Raw genomic sequence first — 22,480 nt, 5'->3', positions numbered from 1 at the left:
AGTGCACCAGCCAACTGTTTCTGATGCAAGTGCATTTCCTCATCAGCCCCCTGCAGGACAGCAAAGTGGTTCTGGGTGGGTACAGCAGATTTAGGAGGAAGCCCCTTGCTTTTAATTGCTCTCTTCCTTCTTTGGTTGTTTTTTTTTTTTGTTACTAACTCCCAGCTTCCCTGATCAACAGCCCCTTTCTTTCTTCCATGAGTTAGAGGGGAATCTTGAGGCCCCTGTGCTGTTTGGTCCTGGAGCAAGCAGTCCTGCTTCCTCTCAGCTTTCCTGACATCTTGCAGCTTACTGACAGCATGCCATAGCTCAGCCACCTGGTGGAGGAGGACGTCCACCAGAGAGCAGCAAGCGCAGCCCTGCCCATTCTGCACCTTTCCCTCACAAGACCAGTGCAGGCACTCTCTACACTCCAAGCTCTGCACCGCAACCTCCTCTCTTACCGGCTCTGTCTGGGTGCCTACGCTGGCCACCACCGGGGCGGCCGGGGCAGAGCTCCCAGACCGGACCCTGGTCATACGGCGAGTGCTCACCATCCCGCTCGCCTGCCCGCGCAAACTGCCTTGGCCGCTCCTGGTCGCCGCGCTCCCTGAGTAGATTTTTAACCACTCACAGTTGGTGCCACTCCTCCTGTCTCCGCCCCCGGCGAGTCACCTCCTGCAGTAGCTGAGCTCTTTGCAAGTCCTATTGAGGACTTGAGGCTCCCTCTTCAGTGGCTCTTGTCGTTCTGTGGTGAGGTTTTTGGACGCTGATCTCCCCCGGCTCCACTCTGGTGCCACAGGCGTCCTTTCTCAAGCCACCCCCTGGTACCCAGCAGAGCCAGGCTGCCTTCAGCAGAATCGCTATTGCAAGGCAAAACATTAACAGATAAAGCAGTGCTTCTACCAACTGAGCAGCCTAGAAATGAAGTGGAAGAAAAGTTTGAGTACTCAGTACAGTAAAGATACGGACCTGTTGGAAAGGGTCCAGAGGAGAGCCACAATGATCAGGGGATGGAGTACCTCTGCTATGAGGAAAGGCTGAGGGAGTTGGGGTTATTCAACCTAGAAAAGAGAAGTCTCTGGGGAGACCTCATTGAGGCTTTCAGTTCTTAAAAGGAGCCTATAAGAAAGATAGGGAGAGACATTTTAGCAGAGCCTGTGTGATAGGACAGGGGTGATGGTTTTAAACTAAAAGAGGGAGATTTGGACTGGATGTGAGGAATAAATTTTGTACAGGGTGGTAAAACACTGGGCTAGGTTGCCCAGAGAGGTAGTGGCTTCCACATCCCTGGAGACATCCAAGGCCAGGCTGGATGTGGTTCTAAGCAACCTGATCTAGTTGATGTCCCTGCTCATTGCAGGGGAGTTGGACTAGATGATCTCTGAAGATCCCTCCCAACCCAACTCATTCCATGATTTTACCGCCTGCTGACAATTCAGGACGACATTTCCCTTTTCACCCCGCACTACTTTCATCAGGCAATGCAGAGTGTGCCCTTTACGATGCAGGCCAGAGCAGTGGTGCTCGATCTCCCCTTGGCAGCTCAGGATGATTTCTGGGCTCAGTGAGAAGTCTTCCATTAGCATGTGTCGGTAATCCAACATTTCACCCTGGCACTCGCTGCTCACTTAATGACCTGAGCCAAGAGAATATTACATGATTTAGCATTAATGCTTAGTGGAGCCCTTCTTGACCTATGCTGTCATTATGTTGGAAGAACAGGGATGATGTCCACACTCTGGACAACACCAGAATGCAACAAATGTTCTAGAACAGATGTGCTGGGGATTAAACCAGTTGTTAGCATAGCACCCATCATTTACCTGTAAAATATACTCAGTTTATGGATTTAAGACATGGTTTTATAAAGTATTCCTGAAAGATTCAAATAATATAATTTTGGATTTCATGTTACAAAAGTTGCTTTTGAAGAGCAGCTGAAAACACTCAGTGGATCTGCAGGTCAGCTTTTCCCCCATGTGCTCAAGGGCTTGTTCTTCAAATGGATGTCACCTCTGGTAATTTACCAGTTTGGCACGTTACTGGGGGGGGGGGGGGGGATTTGTCTGGACAGCAGGTTGAACTTTTTCTATGAGGACAAGGTTTTCTAGATCAACAGTACATATTTGCTCAGGAAGCCAAGAACCAGAACAGAACATGTTGCCAAGAATATGGAGTATCTAGCAAACCACTATTTGCACAGCTTTAATAAGTGCTTAGATCTGCTATAAGCTTTCCTACACTCTCCATGCAGACAGTTTGGTTTTCTTTTTAAACAAAAGGACCAGGTTGGTTTTTTTCCTATGACTTTTTTGGCTTTTTCCTAGCCCCCATCAGAAGTTATTCATACATGTACAATGCCCATGCAACAGAGGTCACAACAGGGACTCCCAGGCATTATAATAGAGACACGTGGAAGTGTGTAGAATAATAATAATTGTTCTTCCCAGGCTATGCATGAGCCACATGCTGCACAACCCATTCCACTGTAGAATTAGAAATTCATAACTGAACAGCAGTTTTCTGCATGTAATTCAGGAACACACTTGCCCTACTGCAGGGAGAAGGGAAAAAAACACCCACAACTTTCTACAAACAGGACAAATCATTTACACATCAATCAGAAGCAATGAGTTATTCAAACTCACAAATGCACAGATTGCTTATGGTGTTACAGCCTTTCCCTCCAGTGCCAGAGGCAATGCAGCATGCAGCCCTGCTGCTGCATCAGAACTGCTCAGCTACATGCCAAGGGCAAAAACCAAACAACTCTGCAGTGCAGATTAGAAGATATATAACATGTCATTTTACATCTTACAGCAATTTCAGATAATCTTTAGCATAGTCTTGCTGCATAGAGTCTTCTAATGCCTTTGGGACAGCCACTGGTGTTAAGACATCTCCAACTTACACTAACTTAAAGGAACAAAAAGAATATTCTCACACTTACCTTCCTTCTACACAGGAAAAACTAGGGTTAGAGAAATTAAGGCATTTACCCAAGCTGCTGAACTGCAAGGGGAGGACTACTTACAAGAGGCCGAGGACTGAGTATCCCTGGCTTCCCCAGAGTGATGATAAACACAGGTTCTCTATCCTGTGTCTTATCCTAGTAGTATATTTAATGCTTACTATATAAGGGAGGAAAAAAGCTCCTTGAATTCACGGTGAATAGAAGGATTTGCAATTACACACCCAAGTGGGATTTGCTATTTTGCATTTGTAGACTTCTTGTCTACACAATAGCAGTCACTGTCTGAGGTTTACTCAGCTATTCTGATCTTCACAACAACAGCAATTAAAGCTTTATGATGAGGAAACTTGCCACTGAACCAGTTTGGAGGTTACTTGGAGGCGGAGACTATAATTACATGTTGAAGCTGAATGTCCAAGAGAAACTTTTAAAATCAATGTCCCAGCAAGTCACACAGCCCTTGATTGAACTCCACTTACCTCTGTGCACTTCAGACTTCAAGCACATCAGCAGACAGGAAAGCCTGGCTTCCCGAGACTGGAGCAGGTTCTCCACGTTACAGCGGTACTTCTTCAGATCACTTTTACAGGCCCTTGCCAGTAAGTAACTGACTTTGTAGTCTTGGGCAATCAGCTTCTGGGGGGTTGTCAGTGCATCACGACACTGCAGGAGACACATTGGGATGTCTGGATGAGCTTCCACATGGTGGCAGAGAGCCAGACCTGATGTTACATTTTCAAGTTGCTTTCAAATTTATACATTTAAGCTGGACTGCAATTAAATTTTATTTGTCTCATAGAGACAATGTACACTGACATCAACAGATTAAGGGTTTTAAAGGCAGCAACTCTCTGCAGAGCTCTTCTTGAACATGCACAATCATTCAGCAATTTGAGTCATGGGTGTAACTCATTCTCAGGAACTAGGATCAGTTACTGACATTTACCCCAGCTGTGGTCCATGCTCAACACATACCCTTAAGAAACAACTTTTTCCAGTTGCATCTACAAACTAGCATGTTCTTTGGATTTGTTCTGCAACATGTCCAAAAGATGACAGCAGATAAAGCAGTCATAGAATCAGAGAATCATAGAATAGTTAGGGTTGGAAAGGACCTTAAAATCATCTAGTTCCAACCCCCCTGCCATGGGCAGGGACACCTCACACTAAACCATATCACCCAAGGCTTCATCCAACCTGGCCTTGGACACTGCCAGGGATGGAGCATTCACAACCTCCCTGGGCAACCCATTCCAGTACCTCACCACCCTAACAGTAAAGACTTTCTTCCTTATATCCAGTCTAAACCTCTGCTGTTTAAGTTTCAACCTTGTCCTATCACTACAGTCCCTAATGAATAGTCCCTCACCACCATCCCTGTAGGCCCCTTCAAATACTGGAAGGCTGCTATGAGGTCTCCACGCAGCCTTCTCTTCTCCAGGCTGTACAGACACAACTTTCTCAGTCTGTCTTCATATGGGAGGTGCTCCAGTCCCCTGATCATCCTCGTGGCCCTCCTCTGGACTTGTTCTAACAGTACCATGTCATTTCTATGTTGAGGACACCAGAACTGCACACAGTACTCCAAGTGAGGTCTCATGAGAGCAGAGTAGAGGGGCAGAATTACCTCCTTCAACCTGCTGGTCACGCTCCTCTTGATGCAGCCCAGGATATGGTTGGCTTTCTGGGCTGTGAGTGGACACTGCTGGCTCATGTTCATTTTCTCATTGACTAACACCCCCAAGTCCTTCTCCGCAGGACTACCATGAATTTCCTTTTTGCCCAACCTGTAGCTGTGCCTCGGATTGCTCCCAACCAGGTGTAGAACCTTGCACTTGTCATGCAAGTTAAACTTCATGAGGTTGGCATCAGCCCACCTCACAAGTGTGTCAAGGTCCCTCTGGATGGCATTCTTTCCCTCTAGCGTATCCACAGAACCACACAGCTTGGTGTCATCGGCAAACTTGCTGAGGGCGCACTCAATCCCACTGCCCATGTCACCGACAAAGATGTTGAACAAGACCAGTCCCAACACCGACCCCTGAGGGACACCACTTGTTACTGGTCTCCAGCTGGACATTGAACCGTTGACCACAACTCTTTGCATATCACCATCCAGCCAGTTCTTTATCCAACGAATGGTCCACCTATCAAATTGATGTCTCTCCAATTTAGAGACAAGGATGTCATATGGGACAGTGTCAAACGCTTTGCACAAGTCCATGTAGATGACATCAACTGCTCCACCCCTGTCCATTGTTTCCGTAGCCCCGTCATAGAAGGCCACAAAATTGGTCAGGCAGGATTTTCCCCTAGTAAAGCCATGCTGGCTGTCACCAAGCACCTTTCTCTTTTTCATGTGCCCTAGCATGCCTTCCAAGAGAATCTGCTCCCAGATTTTGCCAGGCACAGAGGTGAGACTGACTGGTCTGTAATTCCCCGGGTCATCCATTTTCCCCTTCTTGAAAATGGGGGTTATATTTCCCTTTTTCCAGTCGTCAGGAACTTCACCTGTCTACCTTGATTTTTCAAATATGATGGCCAGTGCCTTTGCAACTTCATTCGCCAGCTCCTTCAGGACCCATGGATGGATTTCATCAGGTCCCATGGACTTGTTTATGTTCAGGTTCTTAAGATGGTCTCGAACCAGATCGTCTCATACAGTGGGCCCAAGGTCTAGATTTTCACAGTCCCTCCATCCACTTTCCAAGAGTTACATTTCAGGGACCAACCATGAAATGACCTATTTATTACCTTTCTTTGCAAATACAGCTTTTACATTTGGGTAAGTTGTCCTGCAGCACTGGCTACTCTGCTGCCCTATGTTATAGCAATTTTCAAACATGTCAGACGTAACAGAAATAGAAACACCCACAGGTCAACACATCTGGCTCCTGAAAGATGCAGTCCTGCCCTTTCCTCCCACCTCCAAGCAGTGGCATGTCTTCTTGCATTGACATTAGTGTTCCTGTGCTCACTTGACACTGTTTAAGAGATTTACTGACTAAAACTTGATTTGTTTTCAGACAGATCAGGTCCATGAATGCTAGTGCTAACTAGTTAAGCTGTCTTAAGGAGGTCCTAACTTTTCATTTCTTCACAAGTGCATGAAGGCAGCCATGCTACTGGCCAAATAGTTTATAAGCAGGACTTTACAAATGTGGTTTAGAAAAATTATTGCTTCAGACTTGAATTTATGGGCTAACAACAATTGCATTTAAGATTGTACAATCATAGTATCCCAGACTGGTTTGGGTTGGAAGGGACTTGAAAGCTCATTCTGTTTCAGCTCCCTGCTACAGGCAGGAACACCTTCCACTAGACCAGGCTGCTCCAAGCCCCATCCAACCTGGCCTTGAACGCTGCCAGGGATGGGGCAGCCACAGTTTCTCTGGACAACATGTGCCAGCACCTCACCACCCCCACAGGGAACAACTTCTTCTCAATATCTCATCTCAATCTTCCCTCTGGCAGTTCAAAGCCATTCCCTCTTGTCCTGTCCCTACAGGCCCGTGTCAAAAGCCCCTCTCCAGCTTTCTTATAGCCCCTTTAGGCACTGGAAGCTGCTCTAAGGTCTCCCTGGAGCCTTCTCTAGGCTGAACAAGCCCAGCTCTCAGCCTGTCTCCAGAGCAGAGGTGCTCCAGCCCTCTGCATCTCTGCAGCATCCTCTGTACTCTCTCAAACAGCTCCATGTCCCTCTTATGTTGTTGCCCCAAAGCTGGACACAGGACTGGGGGGGGGGGGGGGGGGGATGGTCTCCTCAGAGCCCAGTAGAGTGGGAGAATCCCCTCCCTCAACCTCCACCCAGTGGTTGCTTCACAGTTCCATTTGACACTGTACCAGGGCTAACCTGGACACCAGGTTTATGGGGATGGCTCTTAGACTAGCAAACTCCCAGTACTTCAGCTGATAGGACATTAATGCAAGACTGCACTAAGGAAACAATTGCTGAGTTGAATGTTATAATTTCTTCCTGTTTAGACTAATTTCCCCCTATGTCTAGTAATTCCATGAAACTAGAGAAAGAGTGAGAGCAACTGTACTCAAAGCACTTTGGGGTAGAAATTAAAGCAAGAAAACAATGGTTTCCTAATGCATCTTTTTTTTAGGAATCTGAAAAATACTATTATCAGATAAAGTAGTACAACAGGCGTTCAGTTGCCTTCATTATGACAAATAATCTACTCCAGTTTGGACATCATGGCTAAATCCAGCACCCAGATAACTACACATTATCCCCCAGTTTTATATGATCACGGACACTTCTGGGACCAGGGAAGCAGCTCATTCTGATCAGCAGCCTGAGGAAAAAAAGGTCTTTGCAATTACCAATTTCAAATTAGATCCCTATTGCATGAAGACAAAGCAAGCTTTAAATACCAGGAGACCAAATTCACTATAAAGTACAACAGACACCTGGAAAGGTAACTGAAACTACTGTTAAATATTTCTCCATTAACTGGAAACCCACAACTCCACAACACAGGCATGTTACAAAACTTAATGCTTTCAAATGACACATCTACAGCCTTCCTGCTATATACAGCAAAATGAGATCTACAGGCAGATTGTCATGGGTTCAGCCGTGGCAGTCATTTTTCTCCTTCTTGTAGCTGGTGCAGTGCTGTGTTTTGACTTCTGGGCTGGGAATAGTTGCTTGATAGTGAGCATGTTTTGAGGGTGTTTTTGTTCAAGGCCTTTGTTTTTGTTCAAGTGCCTTTTGTTCAAGGCAGGTGTTCTGCCGGGGAGGAGGGGAAGCCGGGAGGAAGGAGAGACAGGACACTTGACCCAGGCTAGCCAATGAGGTATTCCATGCCATAGCACATGATGCCCAGGTTGCATACTGGGGGAGAGAGAGCTGGAGGGGTAGAGCTCTGGAGGAAAATGGAGGAGGGAGCACGCGGTGCTCGGCCGGGCAGGGTGGAGTGAGTTATGGGTCGGTGGCTGGTGGGGTGTTGTATTCTTTTCGCTTGTTATTGGCTGTATCATTATTATTGTGTTATGCCTTAGCTATTAAACCGTTCTTATCTCAGTCTGTGGGGGCTACATTCCTTGGATTCTCCTTCCTAACTCTCAGGGAGTCGGGGGACTTGGTTTAAACCACGACACAGATCAAGACTCCTAAGCTGAACTTTATTTCTCTTAGAGAGCAGAAAAACAACAAGAAATGTGGAAAAGCACAGAAAACAGCACATCAGAAGCAACAAAACCAACAGGAACAGAACACAATTAGGAAGCAGAAAGCAAGGCAAACCAAGGAAGTTTAGAAAACGAAAACTATCAGCTAGCAGAGGGTCTTCAATAGGCAGTGTAATTTCTGAAATTACTACCTACTACTATAAGTTAAAAATGACAGTTTATCCCAATCAATATGATGAAGCTATCATACTGCAATCTACTAGCCCCCTGATGTGGGTGGAGTTAGTAGTCTAGTAGTGCTTATTTCCATAAAAAAAAGGTGAGAGATGAGTCTCTTCCCCATCTTCCTCCTCAGGTGTTCAGGTCCTACTAAATTCACAGTTTTGTTCAGTTACACAAAAGGGTAATGACTGTTTCTCTACAGGCAAATCTCAGAAACTACAGTGTGGAAATAAAACCTGAAGCACCACTTGATGGGAATAAATCGGATTTCTCCAAAACAGAAAAAGGAGAGAACAGAACACCAACAAAAGAAATACATCACCATTTCTAGCTGTTTCCATAGCAATAGAAAATATTTCAGGTGCCATGGATGACAGCATAACAAAAGACATCATACAACAGACTGCAACACTTTCATGCATCAAGGCAAAATATTCTGGGTTGGGCACCAAAAAAGAGAGGAATATGCATAAACTGCACTAACCCACACAAAAGCTTAGTTAGTGACTCACTCTGTTACCCCACAGAAACTCAGTGACCCAAAGGTTGCATTCATTTCCTCTCCCAGATGCACTGTGCTTGTGCCTACCATGACCATTCTCACACTTCACCACCCAACTCAACTTCTGTAACAAAGCCAGCGATAACATGCAGACCTGACACTGAGGACTCCAGCATTACACTTCTGATTCTATACTTGCTGTTAAAAAACATTTTGCATTTCATGAGGTCCTTCAGCCCAGTATTCATAGCTACAAGTTGGGCGGAGAACAGATGCAGAGCAGCCCTGCGGAAAAGGACTTGGGGGTGTTGAGTGATGAGAAAACAAAAGCCAGCAGTGTGAGCTCTCAGCCTAGAAACCAACCATATACTGGGATGCATCAAAAGAAGTGTGACCAGCAGGTCGAAGAGGTGATCCTGCCCCTCTAACTGCTCCCATGAGACCTCACTTAGAGTACTGTGTACAGTTCTGGTGTCCTCAACTGTTGATGCGGGAGTCCTGGACAACGTGGAGACGATCAATATGATCAAACGATTGCCAAACTTTATTAGATACAGTGCTCTTCTTATACCCTTACACCCTTATGTGGGGTGTAAGGCCTTGGATACTGAGCTCTAATTGGTTAGTCTAGAGGTTACTATCGCTTACAGAGCTAATGTTTATAACTTGTTATAATTGTGATTAAATACCTTACTCTAAAAATACAGTGGGAAACTACAACCTTGGCAGAGATCATTCTCTGCACGTTTTCAGTGGAAAATTACAGAAGCCTAACAAGAAAATTGACCTTGCTTATGCCTGCCAAAAATCTTCTTACTTTACAGTAATAAGGCTCAGGGTATCGGGATCGCTCACTACATAGCCTTGGCTCTTTAAGAATTCCCACACTCAACATAAGAAGGACATGGAGCAAGTCCAAAGGAGAGTGATGAGGATGATCAGGGGACTGAGGCGCTTCCCCTACGAAAACAGGCTGAGAAAGCAGAGGCTGTTCAGCCTGGAGAAGAGAAGCTGTGTGAATACCTCAGAGCAGCCTTCCAGTATCTGAAGGGGGCCTACAAGGATGCTGGAGAGGGACTCTTCATTAGCAACAGGACAAGGGGCAATGAGTTAAAACTTCAACAGGGGAAGCTTAGGTTAGATATAAGGAAGAAGCTCTTTACTAAGGGTGGTGAGGCACTGGAACAGGGTGCTCAAGGATGTTGTGAACACTCCATCCTTGGCAGTGTTCAAGGCCAGGTTGTTTGAAGTCTTAGGTGGCATGGCTTAGTGTGTGGTGTCCCTGCCCATGGCAGGGGGGTTGGAAATAGATGATCTAAAGGTCCTTCCCAACCCTAACTATTCTATGATTGTATGATCTAGTCACCACAAACTGTCCTTTGCATCAACCTCTACTCATGACTCCTATGGCAAAAGAACGTTGATTTAGTTAAACCATTATGGTGTTAGTAAGTCAGTACTACTAAAGTGTGACACTAGGTACTGTGTGCCCTTCAGCAGTGTCGTGGTATAAACTCTGTCCTGGGTTCAGCAGTAGCAGTCATTTTTCTCCTTTTTAGTAGCTGGTGCAGTGCTGTGTTTTTGACTTTCAGCCTTGGAACAGTGCTGATAGCAATAACTAAAAACATTGGTGTGTTAAGTAATGTTTACTCCCATCAAGGACTTTCTCAGACTCATGCTCTGCTAGTGAGGTGGGGCACGGAAAGACAGGAGGAAGCAGAGGCAGGACACCTGACCCAAACTAGCCAAAGGGGTATTCCATGCCACAGCACGCCATGCCCAGTATAGAACCTAGGGGGAGTTACCCAGAAGGCCCAGATCACTGCTCGGGTCAGGCTGGGTATTGGTTGGCAGGTGGTGAGCAATTGTATTCTCTCCCCTTGTTATTTCCCTTATTATTATTGGTGGTAGCAGTAGTAGTTTTGCATTATACCTTAGTTACTGGACTGTTCTTATCTCAACCCGTGGGAGTTACATTATTTTGATTCTCCTCCCAATCCCTGTGGGAGCAGGGGGAGGGGAGTGGGCGAGCAACTGTGTGGTTCTTAGTTACCGGCTGGGTTTAAACCATGACAGTTCTCTGTGGCACCTAACATGGGGCCCAAAGTGTTGAGGTAACGAAAGATCTGAGTAGATTGAGTCTAATATTTGTGATAAGCATTCATTGTTTTGGATTAATAGTCACTCATCACAATGTTGACTTATTGGCTCTCAAAGTTCTTGCACTTGATCTCAGAGTTTCAGCATGTCGTACCTTGCAGCCAGTATTTGCTCTTTTAGTGTTTATCGGCTGGGGGGGCTCAGCTAAGGTTCTTCTTTTACTGTACTTTCTGGTAATGACTTGGAATACAATAGAATCATTGATCATGAAACTGGCCTGTCTTGCGTTCCCAGTGTGGTTATCACCTCTATACTTTGGGAAGTATGTAATGGAATTTTTTAGTGATTACACATCTTTCTTTTTCCTCCTTGGGGGGTCAACCTATGAAGGAGACATTTACTCACACTCTCTGCCCCCCGACCAGGCTATTTACAGCAGCATTTAAGAATTCTAAAGGGTTTGGATGGCCTCTGAATACCCTTGAGACCTGCCTGCTGCTTGTGCTGAGGATCATCATGTTGCCACACATGGAGCGTATTTTACTCACAGCCATCCCACCCTGTGAACACCCTATTTCATCTGATCTCAAAAGTTAAGCAGGGTTGGATTCAGGTCTGGTCTAGGTTTAGATGATGATATAGGAGGACCACCAAGAGATTTTCCCTGAGGCTGGACAGTCATGAGTGGCAAGATGTGTGAGATCATATGGGAAGAACCTGGGCCAGTGGGCCCCACCAGTGCTTTGGAACTTCACCCCCGAACAAGTGTGAAATCCAGACAAATTAGTAGAACACTTAAACAAGGTGTGCTGTCATCCAGGTAATACAAGAGATGTACAAATTGCTGCAAAGTGTTGGGGCTTGACCTATAGCTACAGAGCCCTGAACAACACTATTCAGCACCTTCAAACGGAAAAAGATGTCTGGATTTGATGGCAAAGCAACAGACAACACAGCTACTACGCCCCCAAGCACAACAGCTACACGAACCCCCACAACAGACACTGCAGCCACTCCAACCACAGTGATAATGACTGCAGCTAAACCAAATGACTGACTGGTGCCAACATCAGTTGCTCCTATAAGCAAGGGGAAAAGCAAACAAGAGACACAAATAGCAACCCATACAGTGAAGAAAGATACACTTACTACACGTGACAGGACCTGAATAAGAGTTATTATTACATAAATCAAAGGAAGAGGAAGAAGAAGAGGTGATTTTTCGACCCTGGACCTCAACTGAGCTGCAGAATATATGAAAGGATTTCAGTCATCTTCCAGGGGAGCACATCGTCACCTGGCTGCTCCAATGCTGGGACACGGGGCCGACAGTCATGAACTAAAAGGTAGAGGAAGCCAAGCAGCTGGGATCACTTGCTAGGGAAGGGAGAATTGACAAAGCAATTGAGAAAGAGAAATGAGCCCTTAGCCTTTGGAGGTGGCTCTTGGCAGCTGTGAATGAAAGGTTTCTCTACAAGGGCAATGTTATGAGTCGCTCAGCCAAAGGGACCATGATAGAGAGAGGCATCTAGTCTCTGAAGGAAACAGCCATTCTAGAGATGATCTATTGTAGGCTGGATGCTGGGAATGCACCCATAAACCCAGATAAAGTTGAATGTACAAGACCCATGTGGCAGAAACTTACACAGATTGGGCCACCATCATATGCTCACTCATTGGCATCAATGACCTGGAGTGAGGCAGCACCAACAGTGCATGAAGCAACTCATCAACTATAAGAGTTCGAAGACAATCTCACCCCTTCCATCATTTCAGCTGTGGAAAAACCCCTTATCAAGGAGTTCAAACAACTGAAAGACAATCTATCTGATCTATCAAGCTCCCCACATGTACCAACCCACATCTCAGCTATTAACAGGCACCCTACTCCCCAAGAGAGAAGATATAGGAGGTATACACCAAGGGCCAACCTATGACTATATCTGCAGAACCATGGAGAAGATATGAGAAAACCTACCTCAGCTCTGGAGGAAAGGGTGCATGAATTGGAGAACAAAAATCAAAGATGATCAGTATTAGAGGGGTCCTGCCTCCAGCCAGGTGGAGGTAGGGGACAATAGTGTTTACTGGACGGTGTGGATCAGATGGCCTGGCACATCAGACCCACAGGAGTATAAGGCTCTAGTAGATACCAGTGCACAGTGTACCCTGATGCCATCAAGCTCTCAAGGGGTGGAACCCATCTGTATTTCTGGAGTGCCAGGAGTTAATTGCACTGGAGACTGAAATCAGCCTGAACGGGAAGGAGTGGCAAAAACACACCGTTGTGAGTAGTCCAAAGGCTCCATGCATCCTTGGCATAGACTACCTCAGAAGAGGGTAGTTCAAAGACCCAAAAGGGTACCAATGGGCTTTTGGTATTGTTGCTTTGGAGAAGGAGGAAATTGAGCAGCTGTCCACCTTGCCTGATCTCTCAGAGGATCCTTCTGTTGTGGGGTTGCTGAAGGCCGAAGAGCAACAAGTGCCAATTGCGACCACAACAGTGCACTGGCAGCAATATTGCACCAACTGAGACTTCTGATTCCCATCCGTAAGCTGATCCGTAGACTGCAGAGTCAGGGAGTGATCAAGCAGGACCTGCTCACCCTTTAATAGCCCAATATGGCCAGTGTGAAAGTCTAATAGAGAGTGGATAATAACAGTAGACTATCATGGCCTGAATGAAGTCACACCACCATTGAGTGCTGCCATACCAGACATGCTAGAACTTCAGTATGAACTGGAGTCAAAAGAAGCTAAGTGGAATGCCACAACTGACATTGTCAATGCATTTTTCCAAATTCCTTTGTCAGCCAAGTGCGGGCCACAGTTCGCTTTTACTTGGAGGGGTGTCCAGTTCACTTGGAACCGACTGCCCCAGGGGTGGAAACACATCCCTACCATCTGCCATGGACTGATCCAGACTGCACTGGAATAGGGGCAAGCTCCAGAACACCTGCAATACACTGATGATATTATCATGTGGGGCTATACAGTGGAAGACGTCTTTGAGAAAGGGAGGGAAATAATCCAAATCCTGCTGAGAGCCGGTTTTGCCATAAAACAGAGCAATGTTAAGGGACCTGCATAGGAGATTCAAATTTTGGGAATAAAATGGCAAGATGGACATAGATCCCCACAGATGTGATCAACAAGATAACAGCAATGTCTCCACCAACTCTTAAGAAAGAAACACAAGCTTTCTTGGGTGCTGTGGGGTTCTGGAGAATGCACATGCCAAAACAGTCTGATTGTAAGCCCTCTCAATCATGTGACCCAGAAAAATAATTATTTCAAATGGGACCATGAAAAACAACAAGCCTTTGAGCAAATTAAACAAGAGATAGTTCATGCAGTCCAGACTGGGCCAGATGTGAAAAACGTACTGTACACTACAGGTGGGGAGAACGGTTCTAACTGGAGTCTCTGGCAGAAAGCCCCAGGGGATACGTGAAGTTGACCACTTGGCTTTTGAAGTCACAGATACAGAGGATCCGAGGCCAGCTATACACCAACTGAAAAAGAGATACTGGCAGCCTATGAAGGGGTTCGAGCTGCTTCAGAAGTGGTTGGCACTGAAGCACAGATCCTCCTGGCACCCTGGTTGCTCGTGATGGGCTGGATGTTCAAAGGCAGGGTCGCCTCTACACATCATGCAACCCGTGCTACATGGAGTAAGGGGGCTGAACTAATTACACAACGAGCTCGGATAGGAAATCCCAGTCATCCAGGAATTCTAGAAGTCATCATGAACTGGCCAGAGGGCAAAGATTTTGGAATGTCAACAGAGGAGGATGTGATGTGTTTCGGAGAAAACTCTAGGAACAAACTTGCCAACAAAGTTTTCAAGCTGACAAGCAGGTATTCTTTATTGCGGTGCCGGGAGACACGGGGGATAACTCCTCCTAACGTGTGTCTCTCTATTGTTACACAAGCCATCCTTATATAGTCCCTGGGCATACATACATGTTCATGAGGTTACGTATGGATTACATTATTTTCCAGAAAATTCCCTGCATGTGGTGGTGGTCTCTGAGGGTCGTTTACTTCTTCCAACAATCGTAATCACTTCTGGCAGCCTTTGAAGCACACGCAGTAGATGCTTATATCAGTTTAATTGGTACATTAGCACCAGAGACATATTAATCCTCCTATCCTCCTACTTATCAGTTAGTTTAACTGTAGCCCATCCTGGACACCTTCCATTCCCAGATACTCCTTATCTCTGTGTCCTGTTCTTCTAGACTGTTTTTCTTAAAACTATGTCAACTGGAACAATTTATCTTGTACAAGAATCCTCAGTATGTTCTCTAGTTGTACTCTATTTTTTTCTATGTATCATGCACCTCAGTAATTTTCCATTGCTACTGTTACAAAGCCATCAAACTTAACATTACTTAAAACTAATTCTAAAGGTTTATATATTCCATTTTGTGATTTTGTGCCCCCCTTGTTTCAGACGTGTGCTGAGGAGGCCCCACTACGTAGTGAAGAGTCAGAAAGCAAAAAGCAGTATGCCTTGTTTACTGATGGGTCCTGCTGTATTGTGGGAAAGCATCAGAGACGGAAGGCAGCTCTATGAAGTCCCGTGCAACAAGTTGCATAGACAGCTGAAGGAATGCTGAATAGAGTCAGTTTGCAGAGGTGAAAGCCATCCAGCTGGCCTTGGACATTGCTGAATAAGAAGAGTGACCAGTACTTGATCTCTATACTGACTCATGGATGGTGGCAAATGCCCTGTGGGGGTGGTTGCAGCAATGGAAGCAGAGCAACTGGCAACGGAGAGGGAAACCCATCTGGTGGCAGGATATCACTGCCTGGGTGCAGAACCTGGTGGTGAAGACATACCACGTATATACTCATGTACCCAAGAGTTGGGCCACTGAGGAACACCAGAACAACCAACAAGTAGATAAAGCTGCTAAGATTGAAGTGGCTCAGATGGACTTAGTCTGGCAACATAAGGGTGAATTATTTTGAGTCTGGTGGGCCCATGACACCTCAGGCCATCAATGTAGAGATGCAACATATAGATGGTCTCGTGATTGAGGGGTAGACTTAACAATGGACACTATTGCCCAGGTTATTCATGAATGTGAAACATGCTTACAATTAAGCAAGCCAAGAAGTTAAAGCCTCTCTTGTATGAAGGATGATGGCTGAAGTACAAATATAGGGAGGCCTGGCAGACTGACTACATCACACTCCCACCAACCCTCCAAGGCAAGCTCCATGTGCTTACCATGGTGGAAGCAACCAGCAGATGGCTGGAAACATATGCTGGGCCCCATGGCACTGCCCGGAACACTATCCTGGGCCTTGAAAAACAGATTTTGTGATGACACGGCACCCCTGAGAGAGCTGAGTCAGACAGTGGGTCTCATTTCTGAAACAATAGACACTTGGGCCAAAGAGTATGGCATTGAGTGGGTATATCACATTCCCTACCATGCACCAGCCTCTGTGAAAATCAAATGGTACAACGGGCTGTTAAAAACTACACTGAGAGGAATGGGTGGTGGGAGTTTCAGACATTTACCAAAAGCCACCTGGTTGGTCAGCACCAAGGGATCTGCCAACAGGGCAAAAGATGAAAATAAAGGTGCTCCTCTGGAGTACTGCTTTAGCAAAGCACTCTGGTACACATCTTAATTCTCTTCTCAACTGTCCTGAACCCAGGATAAGTGGTTTTTGATTGGTCAGGGAAAAGGGGAAGGAAGCAAACAGGTGAAAGCTCTTATTCCAGTCTATCCACTACAGCCTGAAAAAGGAGAAAGGGTTATAGCACAGGCCCCACCACCTCGATAACCCTTCTGAGTCAGACTCAGAGTGTGAAACAAGTGTAGCAATAGGTCTGAGTCTACTGTTTGGATCCATTGTATCGAGCCATGTATAGCATGATCAGTGGGACAACTACCTACCAGATCACTTGTAGTGCAGTAAGGAAAGACAAATCAAAGTCATCTCTGAATAGCAGCCTCTCAGAGAAAAAGAAATACATTGTTATTAAAAAGGAACTATGCAAAATCTGGACATCACCCTTTTCAGACAGATGAGATATGCCATCTAAGTAAGACAATAATACTATTGCAGAGTCCCCACTTAAATTCCCTTAAATTAATGAGTTTTACAAGCCTATTGACAATCTACATGTTCTCTAGATACCTTTTCTCCAGGTCGAATGCTGCCACATTTCAGGAGATCGATGTCAGCCTTGCAGTCATCCATGAAGCCACAGATCAACTGATAATCACTGAAGCTGTGTACTGATGGCACTGATTCTCAGTGATGTTGCCTCTGTGATCCACCAAACAGGACACCAAGAAGCCTTTGCCAATGGGTTCATCTGCACACTCCTTGATCTGTTAAAAAAAAAGGAAAGAATAAAAAAAACAATGGCTGCAGCTCCTGAATTTAACTTAAAACCAAACCCCCAAAAAACCCCACCTAACCCCAAAATATCCTCAGTGAAACTTGCATCTCTAGCTTCAAAATCTGCTGGCAAAGAAACCCTCAAGGTTTTAGTTTGGTTTTCAGTAAGTCCAAACACTTGAAAATATTTCAGGAATGAGAAATACTTTGTGTGCAAGTGTCTGAAGAAAGCAAGCACAGCGACCTGGACGATTATAAACTCTGTTGCTCAATAATCATCTTTCCTAATAATCACATTGAGCCCCTGCAATCAACAGGACTTGATCTAGAAAAAATGCTAGTTTGACAAACCTTTATTTAGAAAACTGAGCATATTACATCATCATTAAGTCATACTTGGACCCCCATTAGCCACCTGACCTTGTACAGTACAATATTTTGGAAGAAGGGAGACTGATTCAAAAGTCAACATAGTTATTTATTGAACCATTTATAACTTGTTGGAACCTGAAAATTACTATAAAGGAAAATCCTCATCAAATTCATTTTTATTAGGCTCTTGCAGGAACTGATTGATGGAACTAAACCATTTTAGTCTAAAAAAAGGTAAAAATCACAGGTGACACAAGCTGAAAGCTGTGTGGGGATTGGAAAAGCAGCATACATGGACAGGTCCCCACTATAAATCACAGCCATCCCTATGCAGACAGTAAGGCCAAAACCATCACCTTTGGAAGTAAAAGAGGAAGGCAGTTTTGACAGCCTTTCCAACGGAAGTGGGAAACAGTTACTTATCAGTTAAGGATGCTCTCCCAGGGAATCTTGCGAGAGGAGCAATGCAGTGCCTTCCTCCATGGAGTACTGAGATTACACACACTATTTTTAACCCTGGAAAGCCTATTTTGAAATACTTGCCCAGTTCTGGTATGCCCTGCTCAGAATGCTGAAAGCTGCAGCCATAATGATGCAGAAAGCATGCCTGACAGCCAGAAAATGAAGTTCAGTGGAGACAGTTTTTCCAGCGATAGATAGATGGCTTGACTTGATTACATAGAAGACTTGTTCCTGTACAAATACTGAAGGGCTCATCAGTCTAAAGGGAGATCTATGGCAATAATAATCCGGATGGGTTCGAGTACTGAGCAAGGGTCATCATCATCATCATGGCTTGACTTCGCAAACAAAGATTTGGGAAGGGCTTTACCCACGCTTACTACAAGTGATGACTAAAAAGGCTAACATGGGATAGGCAAATCCGGTTGCAAAAAGCACAACAAAAGGTCTTCTTCGGTGGTATAGGTGGGGAACGATTCTTTCTACGTTGTCTTTTCTCCTGGAGACTAGTTCTGCGTCTGTTCTCAAAGCAGACGACAGCATTATGTATAGTGTGTCTCCAAGTCTCCTGATTGGAGGCCAAGGTATTGTTTCAGGGAGTCTTTATATCTGTTCTTTAGGGCACTTCTCTTGCAGCAACTGGTGGCAAGTTCATCGTAAAACACAATCTTAGGGAGGCGATGATCCTTCATCCTAGAGACATGCCCTGCCCAGAGCAGCTGCAATTCCAGCAATATGGCCACGATACTGGTGACCCCTCCCTGTTCAAAGACAGTAACACAAGGGTTTGGGTGTCTTGGACATGGGGCCCACATTTGTAGGCCAGGCCTACTGGGGGCTGGTGGAACTCCTCTGATAAAGAAAGAAAAGAGTGGCTTTGCTGGGAGGCTTGCCAGACTTGTCAAGGATGCTTTAAACTAGTTGTGTTGGGGGAGGGGAGCATCATTCCATCCCAACACACCCAGTCAGTTGCCAGCACCTATAATAAATACTCTGTGCAATGTAGTAATATTCTAGCCGCTCCAGCCACTGAGCTGGCTTCATTTGGAGCTTGGATCAGATGCCTCTATACAAATGCCCGTAGCATGGGGAATAAACAAGAGGAATCAGAGATGTGGGCACATCTACGGGGCTATGATATAATAGGCATCACCGAAACATGGTGGGATGTCTCCTTTGACTGGAGTGTTGGAATGGAAGGTTACAGGCTTTTTAGAAAAGACAGGCCCGGTAGGAGGGGAAGGGGAGTTGCCCTTTATGTTAGGGATAGGCTGGAGAGTATGGAACTCTGTCTGGGGACAGGTGATCAGTTAACAGAAAGTTTGTGGGTCAGGGTTAAGGGGAAATCAATGATGGGACACATTACTGTGGGGATATGTTATAGACCACCTGATCAAGAGGAACCTGTGGATGAAGAACTCTACAGACAAATAGGAAAAGCCTCACGCTCACAGGCCCTTGTCCTCATGGGGGACTTCAACCACCCTGACATCTGTTGAGGCAACGGTACGGCCCAGCACAAGCAATCCAGGAGGTTTCTCGATTGTGTGGAAGACAACTTCCTTCTGCAAGCAATAAAAGAGCCGACGAGGAAAGGTGCCCTGCTTGACCTCGTGCTCACCAACAGGGAAGGGCTCGTTGGAAATGTGACTCAACAGGGATGTCTTAGATGCAGAGATCACGAGATGGTCGAATTTGAGGTCCTCAAGACAGTGAGAAGAGCGTGCAGTAAACTCACTGCCCTGGACTTCAAGAGAGCAGACTTTGAGCTCTTCAGGAACCTGCTTAGCAAGGTTCCATGGGATATAGCCCTTGAGGAAAAGGGGGCCCAAGACTCTTGGTTAATATTCCAGGCTCACCTGCTACAGGCTCAGGAGTGTTGCATCCCAACTAGAAGGAAGTGCAGCAGGAGGGCCAGGAGACCTCCTTGGATGGATAAGGTGCTGCTGAGAAAAATTCACAGGAAAAAAGTCTTATAAAAGGTGGAAGCAAGGACAGGTGGCCTGGGATGAATACAGGGATGTTGTCAGGGTAGTTAGGGACCAAGTTAGGAAAGCTAAGGCCCAATTGGAGCTAAACTTGGCAAGGGATGTTAAAGATAATAGGAAGGGATTTTATAGGCATGTGGCAGCTAAGAAACAGACTAAGGACAATGTAGGCCCCCTCCGGAAGCTTTCGGGAGAACTGGCTACACAGGACTTGGAGAAGGCTGAGGTTCTGAATGGCTTCTTTGCCTCGGTCTTCACTGGCAAAGGCTCTGACTGCACCACCTAAGTCTTGGAAGTTGAACACAGGGACTGTTAAAATCTAGACCTTGGGCCCACTGTATGAGACGATCTGGTTCGAGACCATCTTAAGAACCTAAAAATACACAAGTCCATGGGACCCGATTAAATCCATCCGCGGGTCCTGAAGGAGCTGGCGAATGAAGTTGCAAAGGCACTGGCCATCATATTTGAAAAATCAAGGCAGACAGGTGAAGTTCATGATGACTGGAAAAAGGGAAATATAACCCCCATTTTCAAGAAGGGGAAAATGGATGACCCGGGGAATTACAGACCAGTCAGTCTCACCTCTGTGCCTGGCAAAATCTGGGAGCAGATTCTCTTGGAAGGCATGCTAGGGCACATGAAAAAGAGAAAGGTGCTTGGTGACAGCCAGCATGGCTTTACTAGGGGAAAATCCTGCCTGACCAATTTGGTGGCCTTCTATGACGGGGCTACAAAAGTGATGGACAGGGGTGGAGCAGTTGACGTCATCTACCTGGACTTGTGCAAAGCGTTCGACACTGTCCCACATGACATCCTTGTCTCTAAATTGAAGTGTCATCAATTTGATAGGTGGACCACTCGTTGGATAAAGAACTGGCTGGATGGTCGCACTCAAAGAGTTGTGGTCAATGGTTCAATGTCTGGCTGGAGACCAGTAATGAGTCGTGTCCCTCAGGGTTTGGTGTTGGGACCGGTCTCGTTTAATATCTTTGTCGCTGACATGGGCAGTGGGATTGAGTGCACCCTCAGCAGGTTTGCCGATGACACCAAGCTGTGTGGTTCTGTGGATACGCTAGAGGGAAAGAATGCCATCCAGAGGGACCTTGACACACTTGTGAGGTGGGCTGATGCCAACCTCATGAAGTTTAACTTGCATGACAAGTGCAAGGTTCTACACCTGGGTGGGAGCAATCCCAGGCACAGCTACAGGTTGGGCAAAAAGGAAATTCATGGTAGTCCTGCGGAGAAGGACTTGGGGGTGTTAGTCAATGAGAAAATGAACATGAGCCAGCAGTGTGCACTCACAGCCCAGAAAGCCAACCATATCCTGGGCTGCATCAAGGAGAGCGTGACCAGCAGGTTGAAGGAGGTAATCCTGCCCCTCTACTCTGCTCTCGTGAGACCTCACTTGGAGTACTGTGTGCAGTTCTGGTGTCCTCAACATAGAAAGGACATGGAACTGTTAGAACAAGTCCAGAGGAGGGCCACGAGGATGATCAGGGGAGTGGAGCACCTCCCATATGAAGACAGACTGAGAAAGTTGGGGCTGTTCAGCCTGGAGAAGAGAAGGCTGCGTGGAGTCCTCATAGCAGCCTTCCAGTATCTGAAGGGGGCCTACAGGGATGGTGGTGAGGGACTATTCATTAGGGACTGTAGTGATAGGACAAGGGGTAACGGGTTGAAACTTAAACAGCAGGGGTTTAGACTTGATATAAGGAAGAAATTCTTTACTGTTAGGGTGGTGAGGTACTAGAATGGGTTGCCCAGGGAGGTAGTGAATGCTCCATCCCTGGCAGTGTCCAAGGCCAGGTTGGATGAAGCCTTGGGTGATATGGTTTAGTGTGAGGTGTCCCTGCCCATGGCAGGGGGGTTGGAAGTAGATGATCTTGAGGTCCTCTCCAATCCTAACTATTCTATGATTCTATGACACATAGTCAGTCCAATGGATGTTTAGAATTGCACGGAGGCAGCGCTGATGAAAGCGTTCCAGGAGTCGCAGGTGATGGTGGTAGATAACCCATGATTCAGACCCATATTAAAGAGTAGACAGTACAATGGCTCTATAGACACTAATCTTTGTACTTTTCTTCAGGTGTTTATTTCACCAGACTCTTTTATGGAGTTTTCCAAAGGCTCTATAAGCCTTTGCTATTCTGTTGTCTATCTCTTTGTTGATTGTGGCATCTGAGGAAATAATGCTTCCCAGATAGGTGAACTGATGAACTGTCTTAAGCTCTGACTCGCCAATGGTAATGTGAGGATGATGATAAACTTCTTGTGGTGCAGGTTGGTAGAGAACAACTGTCTTCTTTAAGCTGACTTCCAGCCCAAAATGTTCAGCCGCCCTCGAAAGCAAGATGTTAA

At 45.9% G+C, this 22,480-nt stretch overlaps 1 protein-coding gene across 1 annotated transcript in view; it reads right to left on the bottom strand.

Moving 5' to 3' along the window:
- The window catches only part of LOC117438211 (Golgi apparatus protein 1-like), a 78,415-nt gene extending 61,268 nt beyond the window's left edge, over window positions 1-17,147 (bottom strand). The window contains 3 exon segments of the mRNA XM_034073701.1: window positions 1,404-1,609; window positions 3,427-3,619; window positions 17,085-17,147. Coding sequence (XP_033929592.1) covers window positions 1,404-1,609; window positions 3,427-3,619; window positions 17,085-17,147 — 462 coding nt within the window.
- Window positions 17,148-22,480: the final 5,333 nt, after the last annotated feature.

Source organism: Melopsittacus undulatus, assembly GCF_012275295.1.
Source record: "Melopsittacus undulatus isolate bMelUnd1 chromosome W unlocalized genomic scaffold, bMelUnd1.mat.Z SUPER_W_unloc_2, whole genome shotgun sequence".
Lineage (NCBI taxonomy): Eukaryota > Metazoa > Chordata > Aves > Psittaciformes > Psittaculidae > Melopsittacus > Melopsittacus undulatus.
This window is presented reverse-complemented; position numbering and strand designations above follow the sequence as displayed.